Source organism: Apaloderma vittatum, unplaced genomic scaffold (genome assembly GCF_000703405.1).
Source record: "Apaloderma vittatum isolate BGI_N311 unplaced genomic scaffold, ASM70340v1 scaffold3928, whole genome shotgun sequence".
Taxonomy (NCBI): domain Eukaryota; kingdom Metazoa; phylum Chordata; class Aves; order Trogoniformes; family Trogonidae; genus Apaloderma; species Apaloderma vittatum.
Window position 1 is genome coordinate 59,072 of NW_009728875.1, and position 15,349 is coordinate 74,420.

The window sequence follows — 15,349 nt, forward strand, 5'->3', positions numbered from 1 at the left end:
GCCGGCCACCCAAGCGCCTTGCTTTGCAGTGATACACGGGATGCCGGAGAAATTAAGTGATAAAGGACCAGAAAGACCCCCAAGATGAGAACTTAACGAGCTACAAGACCCCTGATCTGTTTTGCACCTCATGGGAATGTGTGTAGGGGAAACCCTTGCAGGTATTAAGTTTTCACTGTGTATTTTTTGATGCGTGGGTGTTTGTCTTTCCAGTACTTGTCAGAGCACCCCCTGCACTTAGAATGAAGCACTGACATCCAACTAGGATTTGCTCCCTAGCGTGTTATTTTCTCCCCTCCTCCCAGATGTGGTCAGGATGAAGACTTTGCAGAACCATCCCGGCAAACCACCCCTTTGGGCCAAAGCGTAGCCACCCTTGCCAAAGCTAAGGGCAGGCAGAGAGCAGCAGCCAGGGAACCGAGGGCCCCAGCGGGCTCGGGTCACCACAGGTCCCTCCCTGGTGCCAGCCTCACGCCGCCCCTCACCTGTGCCTTCTGGAGCAGCTCGATGATGAGAGCGAGCCAGTCGGGGAGCAGCTTCTCCAGCTCCAGGCTGACGATGGCCAGCGCCAGCATGGAGCCCTTGAACTGCAGCAGCTGGTAGCAGGCCATGCAGTGCAGCAGCTGCTTGGTGAGCGCCGCCACGTGCTGAGAGGGGCTCAGCTTGGGCAGGACGGTCAGGAGCTGAGGCCTGTTGGACACCGCAACCGCGTGGAACTAGTGGGGGGAAACAAGCACATGAGGCAGGGGGTGTCGCCGACGGGCGACCCCACAGGCAAAGCCGGGTCAGGCCTCGAGAAGGGCATGTGGCTCATCGTGGGTGCACAAGGATAATCTTCCAGCTGAAACTTCAAGGCAATTTCCACATCAGAGAAGAAAAACAACGCACTGAACCCACCAACAGCTTGGCGCAGCCTTTCTGGTGGGGCCTGCCAGAGAAGTGTTTTTTCTTTGGTTCTATTAAATGTTTTTCTACTGTCTGGCACTTAGTTTTGAGCAAAACCACTAGGGATTAAGACTTAGGGGCGAAGTTTTTAGGAGCCGTGCGTCTTAGTGTGTGGCTTAGCATGTCCCAAAACAGGTCAGACAGTCATATGGCAGGCCTGCGTTTTGGAAATTGAGCCTTAAGTGTCACAGCCTCCCCTGAAATTCTCAGGCAAGGCTTTTTCTTTCAGGAACTACTTGTACAGAGAAATTAAGAAATTTGCTCTCCTACAGGTAGAGTTTTTGTCCAGGTACCTTATTTACCCCAACAGACACCAGAAAGAATGTACATAGCCCTTTGCTTACAATGTGAAGGAAATCCAGTGGCGTTGCCATGTGAAGATCCCAGTTCAGTTTATCCAGGATAATCTTCTCCATTCTGCGAATCTCAGCTGGAGAACAACCACAAAAGCTGTCCCGAGCCAACACCTTCAGTACTGGAATCCTCTGGAAAAGCCAAAAAACAGAAACGAGAGAACCAGTCATTAGAGAAATGACACAAAACGCTTCATTCCTGTCCTGACGAGTGCCAGCCACCAAGCGCGAGCACAGGCAGGACTGTAAGAGCATTTAATCAGCCAACGCTAGGGGAGGAAGATGAATAAAATTACCTCATCTTCCTCGATGGTCTTTGCAGCGAGAAAGAAGCAGCTGATTGCAATACAGTTCAAGTACTTTGGACGGGCCTGCGGTACAGAAGAGCAGAGAAGTCTGTGTGTGAATGCGCTGCAAAAATTAGGCATAATTCTTTGTGGTTGGACATCCTGAGCCCCAGGGTCTCAGCTGCCCACACAATGTGTTCTGGATCAGCGGGCTGACCTCCAGCCTGCCTGAGGCAGTGGCAAGCCGTGCCGAGCTAAAAATCCATATTCCATGACGTAAGGCACGAGGGCGATCTGCCAGCCCTGGGATCGTGACTGGCACCACGCTGGAGTGGAAAGAGCTCGGTTTTAGGCAGCACAAGAGAAATAGAAAGGAGAAATTCAGAAGGGCCAGGCTGTCACCTTGCAAAAAACACATTGCTTCAGCAGAATTCTGCTGCTGGGGAGTCAGCATGGGAAAGAAGAAAAGAGAATTTAAGAACACTGTCCCATAAAAATCATCAGTCAGGTAATTTCACGCTGCAGTTCTCAAAACGGTGGCTCAGGTTGTTGAAGGAGAGCTGGTCCCTTCTACAGTGAGTTATTTTAGGTAAGCTAAGTGAAATTTGCAGGGAGAAGGGTGATTTTCTTTCATGTTTATCAAAAATTCATATGCCTCAGCTGAGGTGATGGGAGAAGCAGGATGCTTGGGCTGGAAGTATTCACATGGTCCCTGTGATGGACTGGACTGAGCACCTGCTCCAAATATGGTGCCTCTGGTGGAGCTGGTGCTTAGCAGCAACGTCTGTCAGTCTGTCCGTCTGACCACGGGATGTGTGTGTCTGCCCGCCAAGTGGTGGGAAATGCAGAGCCACCAATTCTAAACCTTGTTGCTGCCAAGTGAGCAGGCTGGCAACTGCTACTCTTGTCATGTTAGGAGATGCTAAAAGCAAAAGGTAAGTAAGAATCTTGCACCAAATGTAAAAATCTGTTTACAACCTGAACTGGTACCACGGTTTATTCTTGCTAGGTAAATCTTGGCAGGTGCAGCAGAGCTATGGGGTGGTTGAGGGGTGGGGTGTTCCACTCATGCAGTGAGCTGTCAAGAAATCCAGAACACTGTTCCCAGACAGTGAATATTTACCAATATTCAGCTTCAGTTACTTAAAAAGGACCAGGCCGTGCAGAGAGCTTTGGCTTTCCAGTGTCATTTGAACTTTGCTACGTGTAAGGAATCCTCACTTGGCGGGGCGGGAGGCAGGAGTGTGCACATGCACACGTGTGCTTGTGTGTTCAGGTGTCACTGCAAAGACACTAAATTTCCTTAGGGCAAGACTGGAATTTGTTCTTGACCATGCCAGGCAGGTTCTAAGAAAGCTGCCAAGTTAGCAGAAAATAACGTAGAGCGAAGCAGGACACCTGCTGCACTGTATTTGGGGAAAGGCAGGTGTCGGGAGCAGGTCTGTACCATCAGGGAAGCTTTTGCTCCTTATTATTTTTAACAATAATTTTTGTCTTCCGACTGCATCCCCTCTGGGGACTGCCCTGGCAGGAACAACTGTGTCTGTTGGCAAAATACGTTAAAATTCAGTCACCCATCCTGTGAAGGGACTGGCTGTCTTAATAATGAAATCTCACAGTGCAGCACCTGGTAAAACCCCAGGAGTTAAGCTGCATCAGAAGAATAACGCTGGTGGGGAGAGGAAGAGAAACACCTTGAGCTGGTTGAACAATGCTCACCCAGACAAAACGCTGCTCGCTGCCTGGCGCTCCTTACTTGCACTCTCATGCTTTCTTTGCAGACTCCTTGCCTGCTGCAAATTACTGCAAAAAAACCAACCCTGTACTCGAGGCCATTAGCTATTGAGATACTGAAATGCATTTCAGTAAATCAGCCACTTGAAGATTTCCTTAAAAATAAAAGCTTGTAATTAAAACTTTATTAATATTTCAAGGCTAGGTTAATGGATGATGTCACATCGAAACAGAAGTACGCAGGCTGAGACTACATTCTTTGCTGAAACCTTTTAAACTGCCCGGCTTGCCTACCCGTGTTGGTGATGACACTGTGCACCCAAGCAGATGAGACTGCAGCCTGGCTGAGCACCCCGCGTCACTGAGCAAACAGGCTGAGGTAAAGCTGGCCCAAACCTGACTTCAAGCTCAAGGCCAGGGATTTTGGGTTGACCCACGGTTCGTTCAGTCACCTGTGCAGATGCAAAACACGGCCCAAGCACAGCGCACCCCCCTGGCAGACTGAGAGGGACAGAAGAGCAGCAGATCCCAGCTGCAGGTAGCCCATAGGCTGATTTTTACCTTGTCTGATTTTTAAATGAATTTTCTGTAGTGTAATGGCCTTAAAACCAAACAGGCATGTATATCCCCTGTTTGTCACAGGAGCAGCCTTGCTTACCTCGCTCTCCCCTTCACGTCTGTCTGACTTGACGTCAGTCTTGAGCTCTTTGCCTGTCAGACCGGCTACAGACTGTTCTTTTTATCTAAAGCCTAACCTCTCTGCAGCCTCTTTTTCCAATTGCTGAAAGGAACGAGTACTGTGCTGAGCCAAATTTCACTTCAAACCAGGCTAAGAGCAAGCACGCAGCTGAGAAGGAAGGGTGCTTCTTTCAGGTTAATACACATTTAAACTCAGGAGCTGCGTTATATGAAGGGAATAGGCAGGAGACAGGAAAGAGGGAAAATCTTTTTGGCAGGTGTAAGCACGGGGTCAGCTCCCTGTTCTTTGTTAAATAACTGCAGAAGGAATCCACCTCTGAACGCTGCTGACGGCAGCATGTGCTGTCCATTCCACAACCCAAAATGAAGCTCCTGGAGTCAGACAGGTACCAGCCTACCCATGGGTGAGAAAGGACAAGGGGGGAGTGGGAGCAGAGGGGGGAAGTAAGCGTTTCCACACAGCTGCACCGCTCGGACTGTACATAGAAATAGCTGAGTGGGTGGTATAAATCTATTTCAGTTTATGTATCTGCAAATATTTACCTTTACTGTAGCTAAAAACCTGTCCAAAAGGCTGATGGCCAGGGCGAGCGTTTCTGGATAAAGGTGGAACTGGCATTTGAGCTTGGCCAGCCACTGAATGACCTCATCCCTCTGCTTTGGAGAAATGGCTACATCCTGGGGAGAGAAAAACAAACTGTGCTTAAACACAACCTGAGCAAGTTAGAAAAGACCAGACATTTTAGCTCTGCAGGAGTTATTCAGCACAGAACCAAAGCCTCCCGTGGAAAGTGGGGGTCCTCGAGCCACCTTGCATCCCCACTTTATTCTTGTAGTTACTTACCCCATCCCAAGAAATCTGTCTCGAACAAGACAATTTGGCTTGCAGCAACCTCAGACACCACTCGGAACTGCCACTGCACGCTGGGGAAAAGCTGAAGGACGTCTTGGAGTTTCTCTAAGAGTGACAGGGTCTTCTCTGGCTTAGCTCTAGGGGATTTTTTTTTTTTCACCTCCTTAGAACCACGTACACACAGAGAAATGCCCAGCTTGAACAGAACCAGACCTGCACTGGGAGACAGGCGGGTGCACAGGAGGGGAGGGACCGCGTTGGTATTTTGAGAGGAAAGGTGTATTTTTCCTTCACATTACGGGGATGCTTTTAGTTTAGTATCTATTACAAAAAAAAAAAAAATCCAAACAGCTTACAAAAGACCAGTAGCAGTACATATCTGTACTGGGGTAAAGCAGGTAAAATTTCCCCTAAAAACTTTGGGGTTGGTTGGGGTTTTTTTTTTAACATTTGGGCCTGAGTCACTAATATTGACTTGTTTGGACTAGAGCTGAATTTCAGCCACGTGAAGAGATGAGTTATTGACATAAAATCTTTCTGACTTCCTTCAGAAGTATTTACAGTTTTTTTAGACCCTTTCAATTCAACCGTGTAAATGTCTGGTCTTACTTCAAGGGAGATTATGTGGGGTGCTTAACACAGATATGTCTGGAAATGAAAGCAAACAAACTTCTTGTGCTGTTCTCAGGGTTCTTGTGCTCTTTTGGCTCCTGCTGAGGTGGTTTAAGAGCACGAAGGGGAATGAAATGCTGGCTGACCATTTACTGTGGAAAAGCATGCTAAGGGCTTGTGTGAAAAAAGCGCTGCGGGGCTGGGTTGTAGCTGTCCTCCCTGCAGTATCTGAGCCGTGAAAAGCAGCAGAGTTTGAAACAACAAAACCACCAAATACTGATGCAAAATAAATACTTCGGGCTCTGTACGGCACCAGAGTACCTACCCTGTGCAATACACTTTTTGTTCCAAGTTTACTGACTCTTTTCCCTTAAAGCCAAGAATAAGTGAGAAAGCAGAGTGTAGTAGGCTGAACTCTATAATGATTGCAGTGTGGCCTCCACGGGGATGCTGGCTTCACACCTTTCATTGTTACTCACAGTGTGACACCTTTACTCTCTGTGCTTAATTTCTTACTCGCACTGAGCTTCACCTTCACCGCCGAGCGGAGGGTGGCAGGGCTGGAGCCCCGGTGCCACATTCTGGCTTGGTGACAGCAGGTGCGTGACCAGTTACTGCCGCTCCCAGACCCGCCGAAATGTGGCTCAGCCCAATTCCCTTAGGACAAACACAACAGGAACAGGGCTACTGTAGCAGGGATCTACGCCGAAGAGAGAGGGTTGTGCAGTCTAAAGCTGTTTGATGCAGCTGTACTAGCTGGGCCAATAAACCTGCCTTCAGCACTGCACCAGGTGCTCCCCTGAGGAGAACAAAGTCCTGCCTTGTCTTCCCTCCTGACGTTCCGATGGTGCAACAGCTTTGCCAGGGCTGTGTCTGACCCAGATGTGCGTCTGGTCTCAGCTGGGACCTCCAGATGCCCCTTCACTGTAGTGAGGTTATTTAAAAAGCACCTACTATTTTTGGGACAGAAAAATATTTTTCTCAATTCCAAGATACAGTGATCCTTTCTAGAACTGTTACTGCAACCGAAGGGTGAAATCTGAGCCCCACCAGGGGCAGGGCAGTGGCTGGATGCAATGCGTTGCCCTCGTTCCAGAAATGCTAGTTTGATGTGCGCTGGGAGCGTAACGAATTCACCACACAACAGTAATGAGTTTATTAAATGCTCTGCTAAAAACATCTTTTGGTCAGCGGGCTAGGGATTAGAGTGTATCTGGGGAGAAAACAGGACAAGGCTATGTGAGATACTGGCTCTCCTTAGAGAGCTAAGTGAGGCCTGCAGAGCTGAGCCTAAAATGGGGGAAAAGGGAGGAGTGATAGTTATGATCGAGCCCCTTATTGCTTTATTTGTTGTGCCAGGAAGGAGGCAAAGCTGTACAGAAGGGCCTATAGCCACAGCCAGGCTGGGACAATAGCGTGCACTCCAAAGGTTTTGAGCAGCGTAGAGGATTGGTTTGGAAATGCAGTATGTGGGTGAAGGCAGCAGGTGAGCTCTGTGTGTTCCTGCTAACTGCCAACCTGGAACGACCCTGTCCGGCAAAATAAACTTGACTTTAAACACCGGCCTCTGATTCTTTTAATCACTGCCCAGGTCCTGCCACAGCACCTTTACCAGTGATGCCATTAGGAAGGGGATTGGGCTCTAGAGGAGGGGATGAAAACATGCCTGTCATGCTCCTCCTCCTCGCTGGGGAGGCAGGGCCATGCCTCAGCTGCACGGGGTTATCTTTCACATCCCAAGTCCCTTTCCTGCTAGATCCCAGCTTCAACGTTGGCTCCTGGCAGTGTCTGTGTTGGCTCAGCGCTGATTTCCCTGTGCTGCCAAAGAAAAAGGTTAGGCCTTCTCCTAAAACCAGCATGGGTGGGAAGGGTAAGATTGTCTTTCCACACTGCCACACAGCCTTCAATCCTCCCAAAGCTTGTCCTCGTACCTTCCTGACCGTCATGGGCAGCGTGAGGCAAAATTTCAGAATTGGGAGATAGCTGTAAAGGGCAAGGCTGTAACATAAAGAAGAGCAATTGCAGACTCACTCAGTCCTTGGTAACAACTGTCCTTTCCATGTGCAAAATGACTGGTGTTTAATCTAAACCACTGAAAAACAGCTCTATCTAAGCAAGACATGAAATTAAAACAAAGACCAGCCCCCATGCAGAGCGCCTTGTTCTCTTAGCATGAAGGAACAGCTGCAAAGCGAACTCACACCTGGGTATGTGCACAGCACAGGTGAGGCTTCAAAAGAAACTCGGGCTTCTTAACAACTATGTGGGGAAGCAAAGGAAAGGAGGTGAATCTCCAGCTCTTTTCTGCGCCAAACTTACAAAACGTCTGTCTACACCAGCCTCGAAGTGCAAATAAAGGAGCAGAAGGGCGGCGAGGGGAAGACCTGGTGGATTTAAACCTGCCCTCATCAGGCAGAAGGAATGAGACCTGGGCCCATGGCTACTTCCAAGCAGGGCAAGGAGCTTCCTGTCAAATGTATCGGTCTTTATCCCTCTCCCTTGAAAGCATATGCCTGTGTCAGCCTAGGAACACAAATAAGAACTGCAGCGCTGTAAAATTAATTAAGCAGCGTGGTCACTGTTCCTTGGTTACATAAAGTTAGAAGCAAAACTGAGACACTATGGGGGCTGAAACTAAAAGAAAAAGTCACTTTGAGCTGGAAAGCGAAAGTTCCTCTTTGATGTGGAGGTACTTTCCAATCGAGGAGCCGTCTGCCACTCGCCACCTCTGCGTGTGGCCAGCTTTTTGTTTTGTCCCCACAAATCCACCGCTGCAGAACTCAGCCCTGGGGGTGGAAGAGCACGCTAGCCTAGCGTGCCAACTTTGACTAGGGGAACTTAACCCTGGCCCAGCAACAGCAGACTGCGTTTTCATGTAGCAGGTTGCTCTGAGACAGACCTAACAACCACCCTTGGGGCTGAAGCACAATCCATCTCCTCTGGCTCGCGCTTTATTTTTTGATTTGGAGGGGAGGCCGCGGACACACATAACGGCAGCGCCTCACTCACCATGTCCATCATTTTACCACTGCGAAGCGAGCAGCCGCAGGGCTCAGTAATTCTGCCCAAGGGAGGAAACACAGTGGCCCGTGCAAAACACGCAGACCTGAGGCCTCCAGCATCTGCGATCCTTAATACCTTATCTGTCTGATTCACAAATCGGTGCCTCAAACCCCATTTCTTAGATATTCCGCCACAAAGCTGCCCGTGAGGCCTTGGTGGTGGCGAGAAGCACACAGAGCTGCTGTTGAGCTTTCTGCTTACCGAGTCTGGTCACCGTCCCTGACCCCATAACCCTGCCGCGGAGCCCGCTGCCGGAGACAGGAGGGCTGGTGGCCACAACTCAAGCTCCAGAGCGCAAATCACCTCTAAGAATACCTTGGGACTTTTGAGAAAGTGCAGGCTAAAATAAAATACTATCTGTGAACTCAAATGTGACTCCGTTTTATTGCTGCCTAGTCTAGGAAAAACACCTCACCTGATAACTTTTTTTTTTTAAATGTCTGCTGTCCTAGACAGAGATGTTTTGCTCTTTCCCCTATCTGTTTCAGCCTAGTCCTGCTGCGGGCTGCGTGGGGATCACGCAGGTCACCTTTACAAGGACTGCAAGGCTTTTGAAAAGGGTGGCTGTGAACATCACAGCCAAACCGATCCTTCCTTGGGTCTCAGGACTGCTTGTTTCACACCAGAGCAACCCTCAACTAACACCCGCCGGGTTGCTTCTCGCTTGTACCAGCTGGGAATTCCAGGGCTCCCCCGATACCTTTCGGAAGGCACATTCCGCGGGGTTTGCCCACGTTTTCGTGGTGCAGCAAAGGGCTCAAGCACGGCCTCCACCCCCCGCAGGGTAACAGGGTAACAGGAGGCGGGTGCTGCTCGGCAAAGCCAAAGAGCTGGATGCATTAACCACCTCACCACATTTTATGAAATCGGTAAGTCAGCTTCTGATTTGCCTGCTGGTGTGTAAAAAAGGCACCCGAAGGTGAAAGGGCCGACCCAAGCGTTAGACAACAGAAAAAATGGAAGTAAACTAAGGTTTCCTGATTCCTCAAGAGGTACAGAGAGCAAAGTGAGAAGACAAAAAGAGCGAGCCAGAACAGGCAAGAAAGGAGAAATTAGAGGTGACATTTTGTTTCTATAAAAAAAACCAAAACAAAACCTTTGCCTTACACACCTCTCTGCTGCGAAGGTACGTGGTATCACGCAAAAAAATCACCTTTGACGAGTCTTTACTGCTTGACTTCTCAATTGCACAAAAACCTCTGAATGTCATCAGCGTACTGTAGAACCCAAGGAGGGGAGGGAGAAAGAAGGAAAACAAACAAAAAAACCAGACCAAATACATTGATAAACACTAGGTGGGTTCCAGATTCAGCCCACCTATTCTTTTTGAGGCTGAAAAACCCTGGTGAGATCTGGCTTTGATATACGGCGCATAATTGGAGCCAGTGGCCTGCATTTAAAGGAGGGAAACTAAAAGAAATACACATGCCAGCAGGAAATGCGGGAGTTTTCAGACCAAAAGTAAAAAAACAGGACAATCACATACATTAAATTATCAGGTCCCAAGTTCCTCACCAATTCTGCATCCTGTACTAAAAATGTAAAGTCCTCCTGTTTCTCTGGCTACGAGTTTCTTTCTGTAGCTGGCCCACCTTTGCAGCAAGGACTGGGAAGTTACACACGCTGCGGGTTGCCAGATCTGATACACAGAAAGATGCAGATTTCCTGCCTGTCCTGGGAAATAAACACCAGGCTCATACAAGTGAGGTTTTAGGCTCCTGCAGCTGTTTTCAGAAGGCAGCAGTAGATGTCAGGGAACACGGCTTTCTTCCAGATATTACAGAAAACAGGGCAATAAGTGCTCAGCGACCCTGACTGCAACGTTGCCGTATTGAACGCTGCAGAAGTGGAGGCACACGTGACGGTTTCGAAAGTCAGGAGTCACAAACTGTAGGAACGGGGAGAAATAACGTGACGACAGATCCAGGGTTTTCAGCTCCACCGTGGTGCTGCAGGTCAGGATTTTCCCAGAGGAGACAGCTGGCTTTCTGTTCACTTTTTTAAACCTGACCTTCATACATTCCACACAGAGATTTCAACCCAATTTAATGATTATTTGCTGCCAGAAAGCGTTTAATAAATAGTATGGCGTTCTAGCTGATAGAGTCAGTGTCCGAATTGACATGAAGGAAAATATAAAGAAAAAAGGTTTCAAAGGTAACAACTTTTTGGTGGTGGAAATTCCAGAAGTGGAAATCCTAAGGGACAAGCACAGAGGAGGGCCAGGAAACACTCCCAAGCATGCACCTCAGTGATGCTGCCGGAGTGCAGGGGAGGAGGGAGGGTAGAAGAAACCCTTCATCATCGTGGCATAATTGCACACTAAAAGGACAAACCCTTTCTGCTTATCTAGCAGAAAACTTTATGCCGGCTTCAGCCATCGGGCTCTTTCCATATTTGCTCCTACTCTGACTTTTCACAGCAGGCAGCAGAGCTGCCTCCCCAGTTTCGTTATTCGGCAGACGGCCAGAAGTCCCGTCGGCTTCCCCGAGTATTTACCACTGAGGACAACGCTTCACGAGGTGCTGCAAACCTCAACCGCGGCGCCGTAAAGACCCCCTCAAGGTCCCTGGCAGCAGGACAACCGGAAGCACCTTGTCCCTGAGAAATCTTTACAGAAGAATCTGGTTTGGTTACACTCCGAGTCCCTAACCGACCTCGTTATACTGTAATCTTATCTCCCTACCTTATAATCCCTAACCCCAGGAATACTGCCAGCATGAAATAAGAGGCCGGTTTACCATAAACCAGGGGCTTCAGTTGTACCTGCCCGGGACAGCCACAGCTACAACGCCCCAGACAACCAGGCATCTTATTTCAAAACCTAAATGTGGACTAACAAACTAATACCGAGCCCCTTAAAAACATATTTGTTCCTACACAGTAACAGCAGTTTCTTGTTTGCCAGAGAGCAAAAACAAACACCACAGTGATTACCTTTGACAACAGCTGACACACTTGCGTGAACGTTTTATATGAATCAAGAACAGCGGGACTGGATCTGGGCCCATTTAGTGTGGTTATTTCTGCCCAACCCAGCGACAAAGTACCAGAAACTCTACAACCGTCCTCACGGTTCACGTTCTGTTTTAAAGGAAACTTTGTGGAGTTCACAGGCATTTCTGAGTGCACGTGCTTGACAGCAATTCAGGCTGCGTAAGGCCAGGAGTGACCCAGTCCGACCTCCCAGCTGGCGCTGCTGCAAAACTTGAGCAGGAGGTCGGTGTACAGACCCTTGTGGTTCCTTCCACCCTGAATTTTCCTCCAGTGCGATGGGAACATTCCTCACCGGCACAGGTGAGTCCAAAAAAATGAAGCTGCTTTTAGAACTGTTGCGGAGTTGGTGCCCACTAGAAATGCGGGTTAATTAACCACACAGTTTGTAAAAAAGAATATCATTAAGAGGATATATGTACGTGCTTTCACAAGGAATGGTGGAGATCTCAGTGCGCTGTACAGTCTGTGCCCCCTGTTTGCAGGTTTGTCCCTCAAATAGAATAGTTATGGCTTATTTACTCCATTCCCAGGTCTCAAGGAGAAGGTAACTTATGCAACAGCTTCAGTTGTTCACATAAAACCACACCAGCAGACACTCTCATGCCTTTACTGGGCTCAGTGGTGTGAAGAAGACATGTTACCTGATTGGGCTGAATTTTCGGCACACGTGCTTTCCACATCTGAGCTTCCCTAGAGATTGCCATCTCCAGAAGGAGAGACAACCTCTGGCTCTCCAGGGGTCCTGAAAACTTCATGGTAACCCTTGGATCCACCTGCCACCCAGCTGGATACAGCTACCTGCAAAACCAAAGAAAGCCTGGTGAAACGCTGAGCCATGCCTGCACGGTAAACTGCGCAAAAGAAAACGCAAAGGTGAGTAAATCGGCAAGAAACGAAACAGTGAGGCACGTGGCAAACCTACCCAAGGAAACCCAAACCAGTTGGCTCATATTCAAAGCAGGGCCAAGATGATCCAGAGGTCTCCGACACGTACATGGGTTGGACAGTCCTGCCTCTTTGAGGTTTTCTGCTTCTCTGTCATGCAGGCACACAGGCAAGACCTCTCCTGCTCTCAGCAGCACTCCGAAGTACGGGTGTTTTACGAAAAATACTTCAGAAGTGGGAGGAGCTGTACAGCAATCACAGAGGGGATTTCAGTAAGTTGCTTGTGCTGGCCCAAATCTTGCTGAAGTTAAAACCATTCTACTTGTGACTTGAAGGGAAGTTAAGACTGACATTCAAATGTTTTTCAAAAATACCAGCCTCGGAGCCTGGCTGGTGCCAGCCTTACCCCAGTACTCTCCGCAGCAAGTTCTGTACAAAACAGAGCAACGCTTGTTTGAGAATTTAAATGATTTACAAGCTGAAGCCTGACAAACAGACCAATGTTTTCCCTCTCTGCACGGTACGGTTTGTAACTCCTCACAGAAGCCATGACCTGTTTCCTGTGCGATGCAACTGTATCAACCAGGGAGTTCAGAAAGGTTCCTCTCAGGTCTAATCACTCTGAAAATACGTTAGGTCTAAAAAACTTTAGGGCACATCTCTAATTTTAGATAGGAAATGTGTTTTAAAGGAGGAAAAAAAAATAGCAAACTCAGTGACAGCCTTTGTAAAGCACGAATCGACCAGAAGCCAGGTAAATGATGGAGAAAATTGCTGCAAGGCCTAGAGTATTCTGAAACACCTGCTTCCACGGGAAGCAGTCATGACAAACAGCATACAATTCAAAGCAAAACATATACACAATTTATAGCAAACACAACAGAATAAAGGGGGTTCCCCTGGCTCTAGAGTAGCCTCACTCAGTGGTAGCAAAATGTCAAGAAACTTGTATATTTGAAATTAAAAATAAAGCAGAAGCAAGATTTTTTTTAATTTTTTTTTCGAGACAACAGATTGCACCAGCTGCTTTCAAATGCAGAAGATGATCTGACTGCAAAGGTTATTCAGATTGTTCTAATACTGCCTACCATTACTCTGGCTGCCAGTTTCTTGACAGTATTAAATCATTTAGGCAAAACAATTCAGCCCTGAAGGGTAAGTCCATGGGAAAGTTATTTAAACTTTCAATTTCTTCTGCAAGCTCATGAAATCCTCAACAGGTGGATATTGGCCAAATCCCAACCAGGCTATTTTATAAAGACCAGTTTGTTAATACAACAGTTTGTGCTGTATTTACAGGAAATAAGGCAACGTGTTGTCTCAGAGAAAATAAACAACATTCACTGTGAAAACAATATTTTTTTTATAAATAATAACAGTAGCTCAGAACAAATGAAGATTCAGAGTGCTGTCACAGGGTTAAGGGAAACTGTCAAATAAATATTTTTCTTTATCAATTTACAGGAGTTTTAATGGGCGCGATTCACACAGAACCTGCACGAGACATAAAACCACACTCAAGCCCCACTTAGAGCCAAGCAGGTTTTAAGTGGCAATTAAATGCCAAATCCTGAAACAGAAACCCCTTTTATATTAGGTTTTTATAAAACAAATGCTTCTCCACAAACAAAGGAGAGGCTGTGCTGCCTCGGCACACCCCTGCACGAGGAAGGTTTCCAGCCTGTCACTGAAGTGACCCAAGGTGACTGGGGCCATAGACAGATTTTCTGGCTGGAAGGAACACCTTGGAGCCAGGATTCCCAAAGGAGGCCCAAAAAAATCACTCCCCATCAGCCTCAAATGACTGAGTATCACTGTGGACTGAAAAATTCCTCCCTCATTTTACAAGAGGGAGGCTCTTGCTTGGGAAGAGGTGAAACTACATTTCTCTGAACAGAACTGTGGCTTGAACCACAGTTTGTTTATATGAATTTACTCCTTTTTTTGCATTTATTTTTTTTAAACCTCGGGGTGATCAGGCAAGTACTCCTACCACACCCTAAACGGGGCTGCTGTAAATGGGGCTACCAGCGAAGCTGAAGGAGAAACAGGGATGCACAGTCACAGCCTCCCCCTCGGAGGGGCTTCATTAGCCCCTCGTTATCTCCCAATCAAGACACTCCAGGATTCTCTCCGGTGGGATCACCCACCACTTCCAGAGCCCTCAGCACTTCCCAAGAAGGTGTAAAGCCCCGGGAAATGAGGACAGGGCTGCAGCCCTGCACCAGTGTTTTGAAATTTATTATTTATTTCATTGCCACCGCAGATTATCAGCTGCTACACACCAGGTAACTGGGTAAGATCCAGCAAGACATCAGCTACAATCACTCACCCCACACCTGGAAAAGACGGCGATTTAAGGAGCACTTGGCCTTGCCCAAGGTGAAATACATGCATGGAGGAAAACGTCCAGGTTAGGACCAGACTCAAAGGTCGGCGCAGCCAGTGGAGAGGCCAAAGCCAGGGAGACAGCAAGCTCCTTACTCCATGCTCGTCCGAAAAAAAGCAGGAGCTATATTTAGCCCTACCACGTCTCCTAATATGAAATATTGATGGTCCTTTCTTGGTTTTGCAGGAAAATTAGCCACCCCTCAAATCGCTAGAGAAAACAAAGGAAAATTTCAAGCTGAAGCGAGCATCCTCAGGCACCTTTTTTTTTTTCGGTTGTGACTGACAAACATTCCCACCGTTATTTACAACATAGGTTTCACAGGCTGCTGGGCCCAGAAAGGATTTTTCAGTTACCCTGATCCCTTTTTAAGTTGTCCCTGTATGGCCTCAACTGGTCAGTGGCCCCAGCAGAGAGCTTAGGGGCATCCCTGGAACACCTTTAGACACCAACGGCCCTGCAAGGGACATTTTTAGTGAGCAGTGATGGCAATTTTTCTTCAGTTGCCAGAGGTAAAAAAGAGGGAAAAATA

At 47.9% G+C, this 15,349-nt stretch overlaps 1 protein-coding gene across 1 annotated transcript in view; it reads right to left on the reverse strand.

Moving 5' to 3' along the window:
• Positions 1 to 12,335, reverse strand: part of CCNI (cyclin I) — a 13,165-nt gene extending 830 nt beyond the window's left edge. Inside the window, exons 1-5 of the mRNA XM_009874229.1 lie at positions 12,185 to 12,335; positions 4,562 to 4,696; positions 1,595 to 1,669; positions 1,290 to 1,430; positions 486 to 716 (exon numbers count right to left, since the gene is read on the reverse strand). Coding sequence (XP_009872531.1) covers positions 486 to 716; positions 1,290 to 1,430; positions 1,595 to 1,669; positions 4,562 to 4,696; positions 12,185 to 12,298 — 696 coding nt within the window. The 5' untranslated portion in view covers positions 12,299 to 12,335. The remainder of the gene's footprint in view (positions 1 to 485; positions 717 to 1,289; positions 1,431 to 1,594; positions 1,670 to 4,561; positions 4,697 to 12,184) is intronic.
• Positions 12,336 to 15,349: the final 3,014 nt, after the last annotated feature.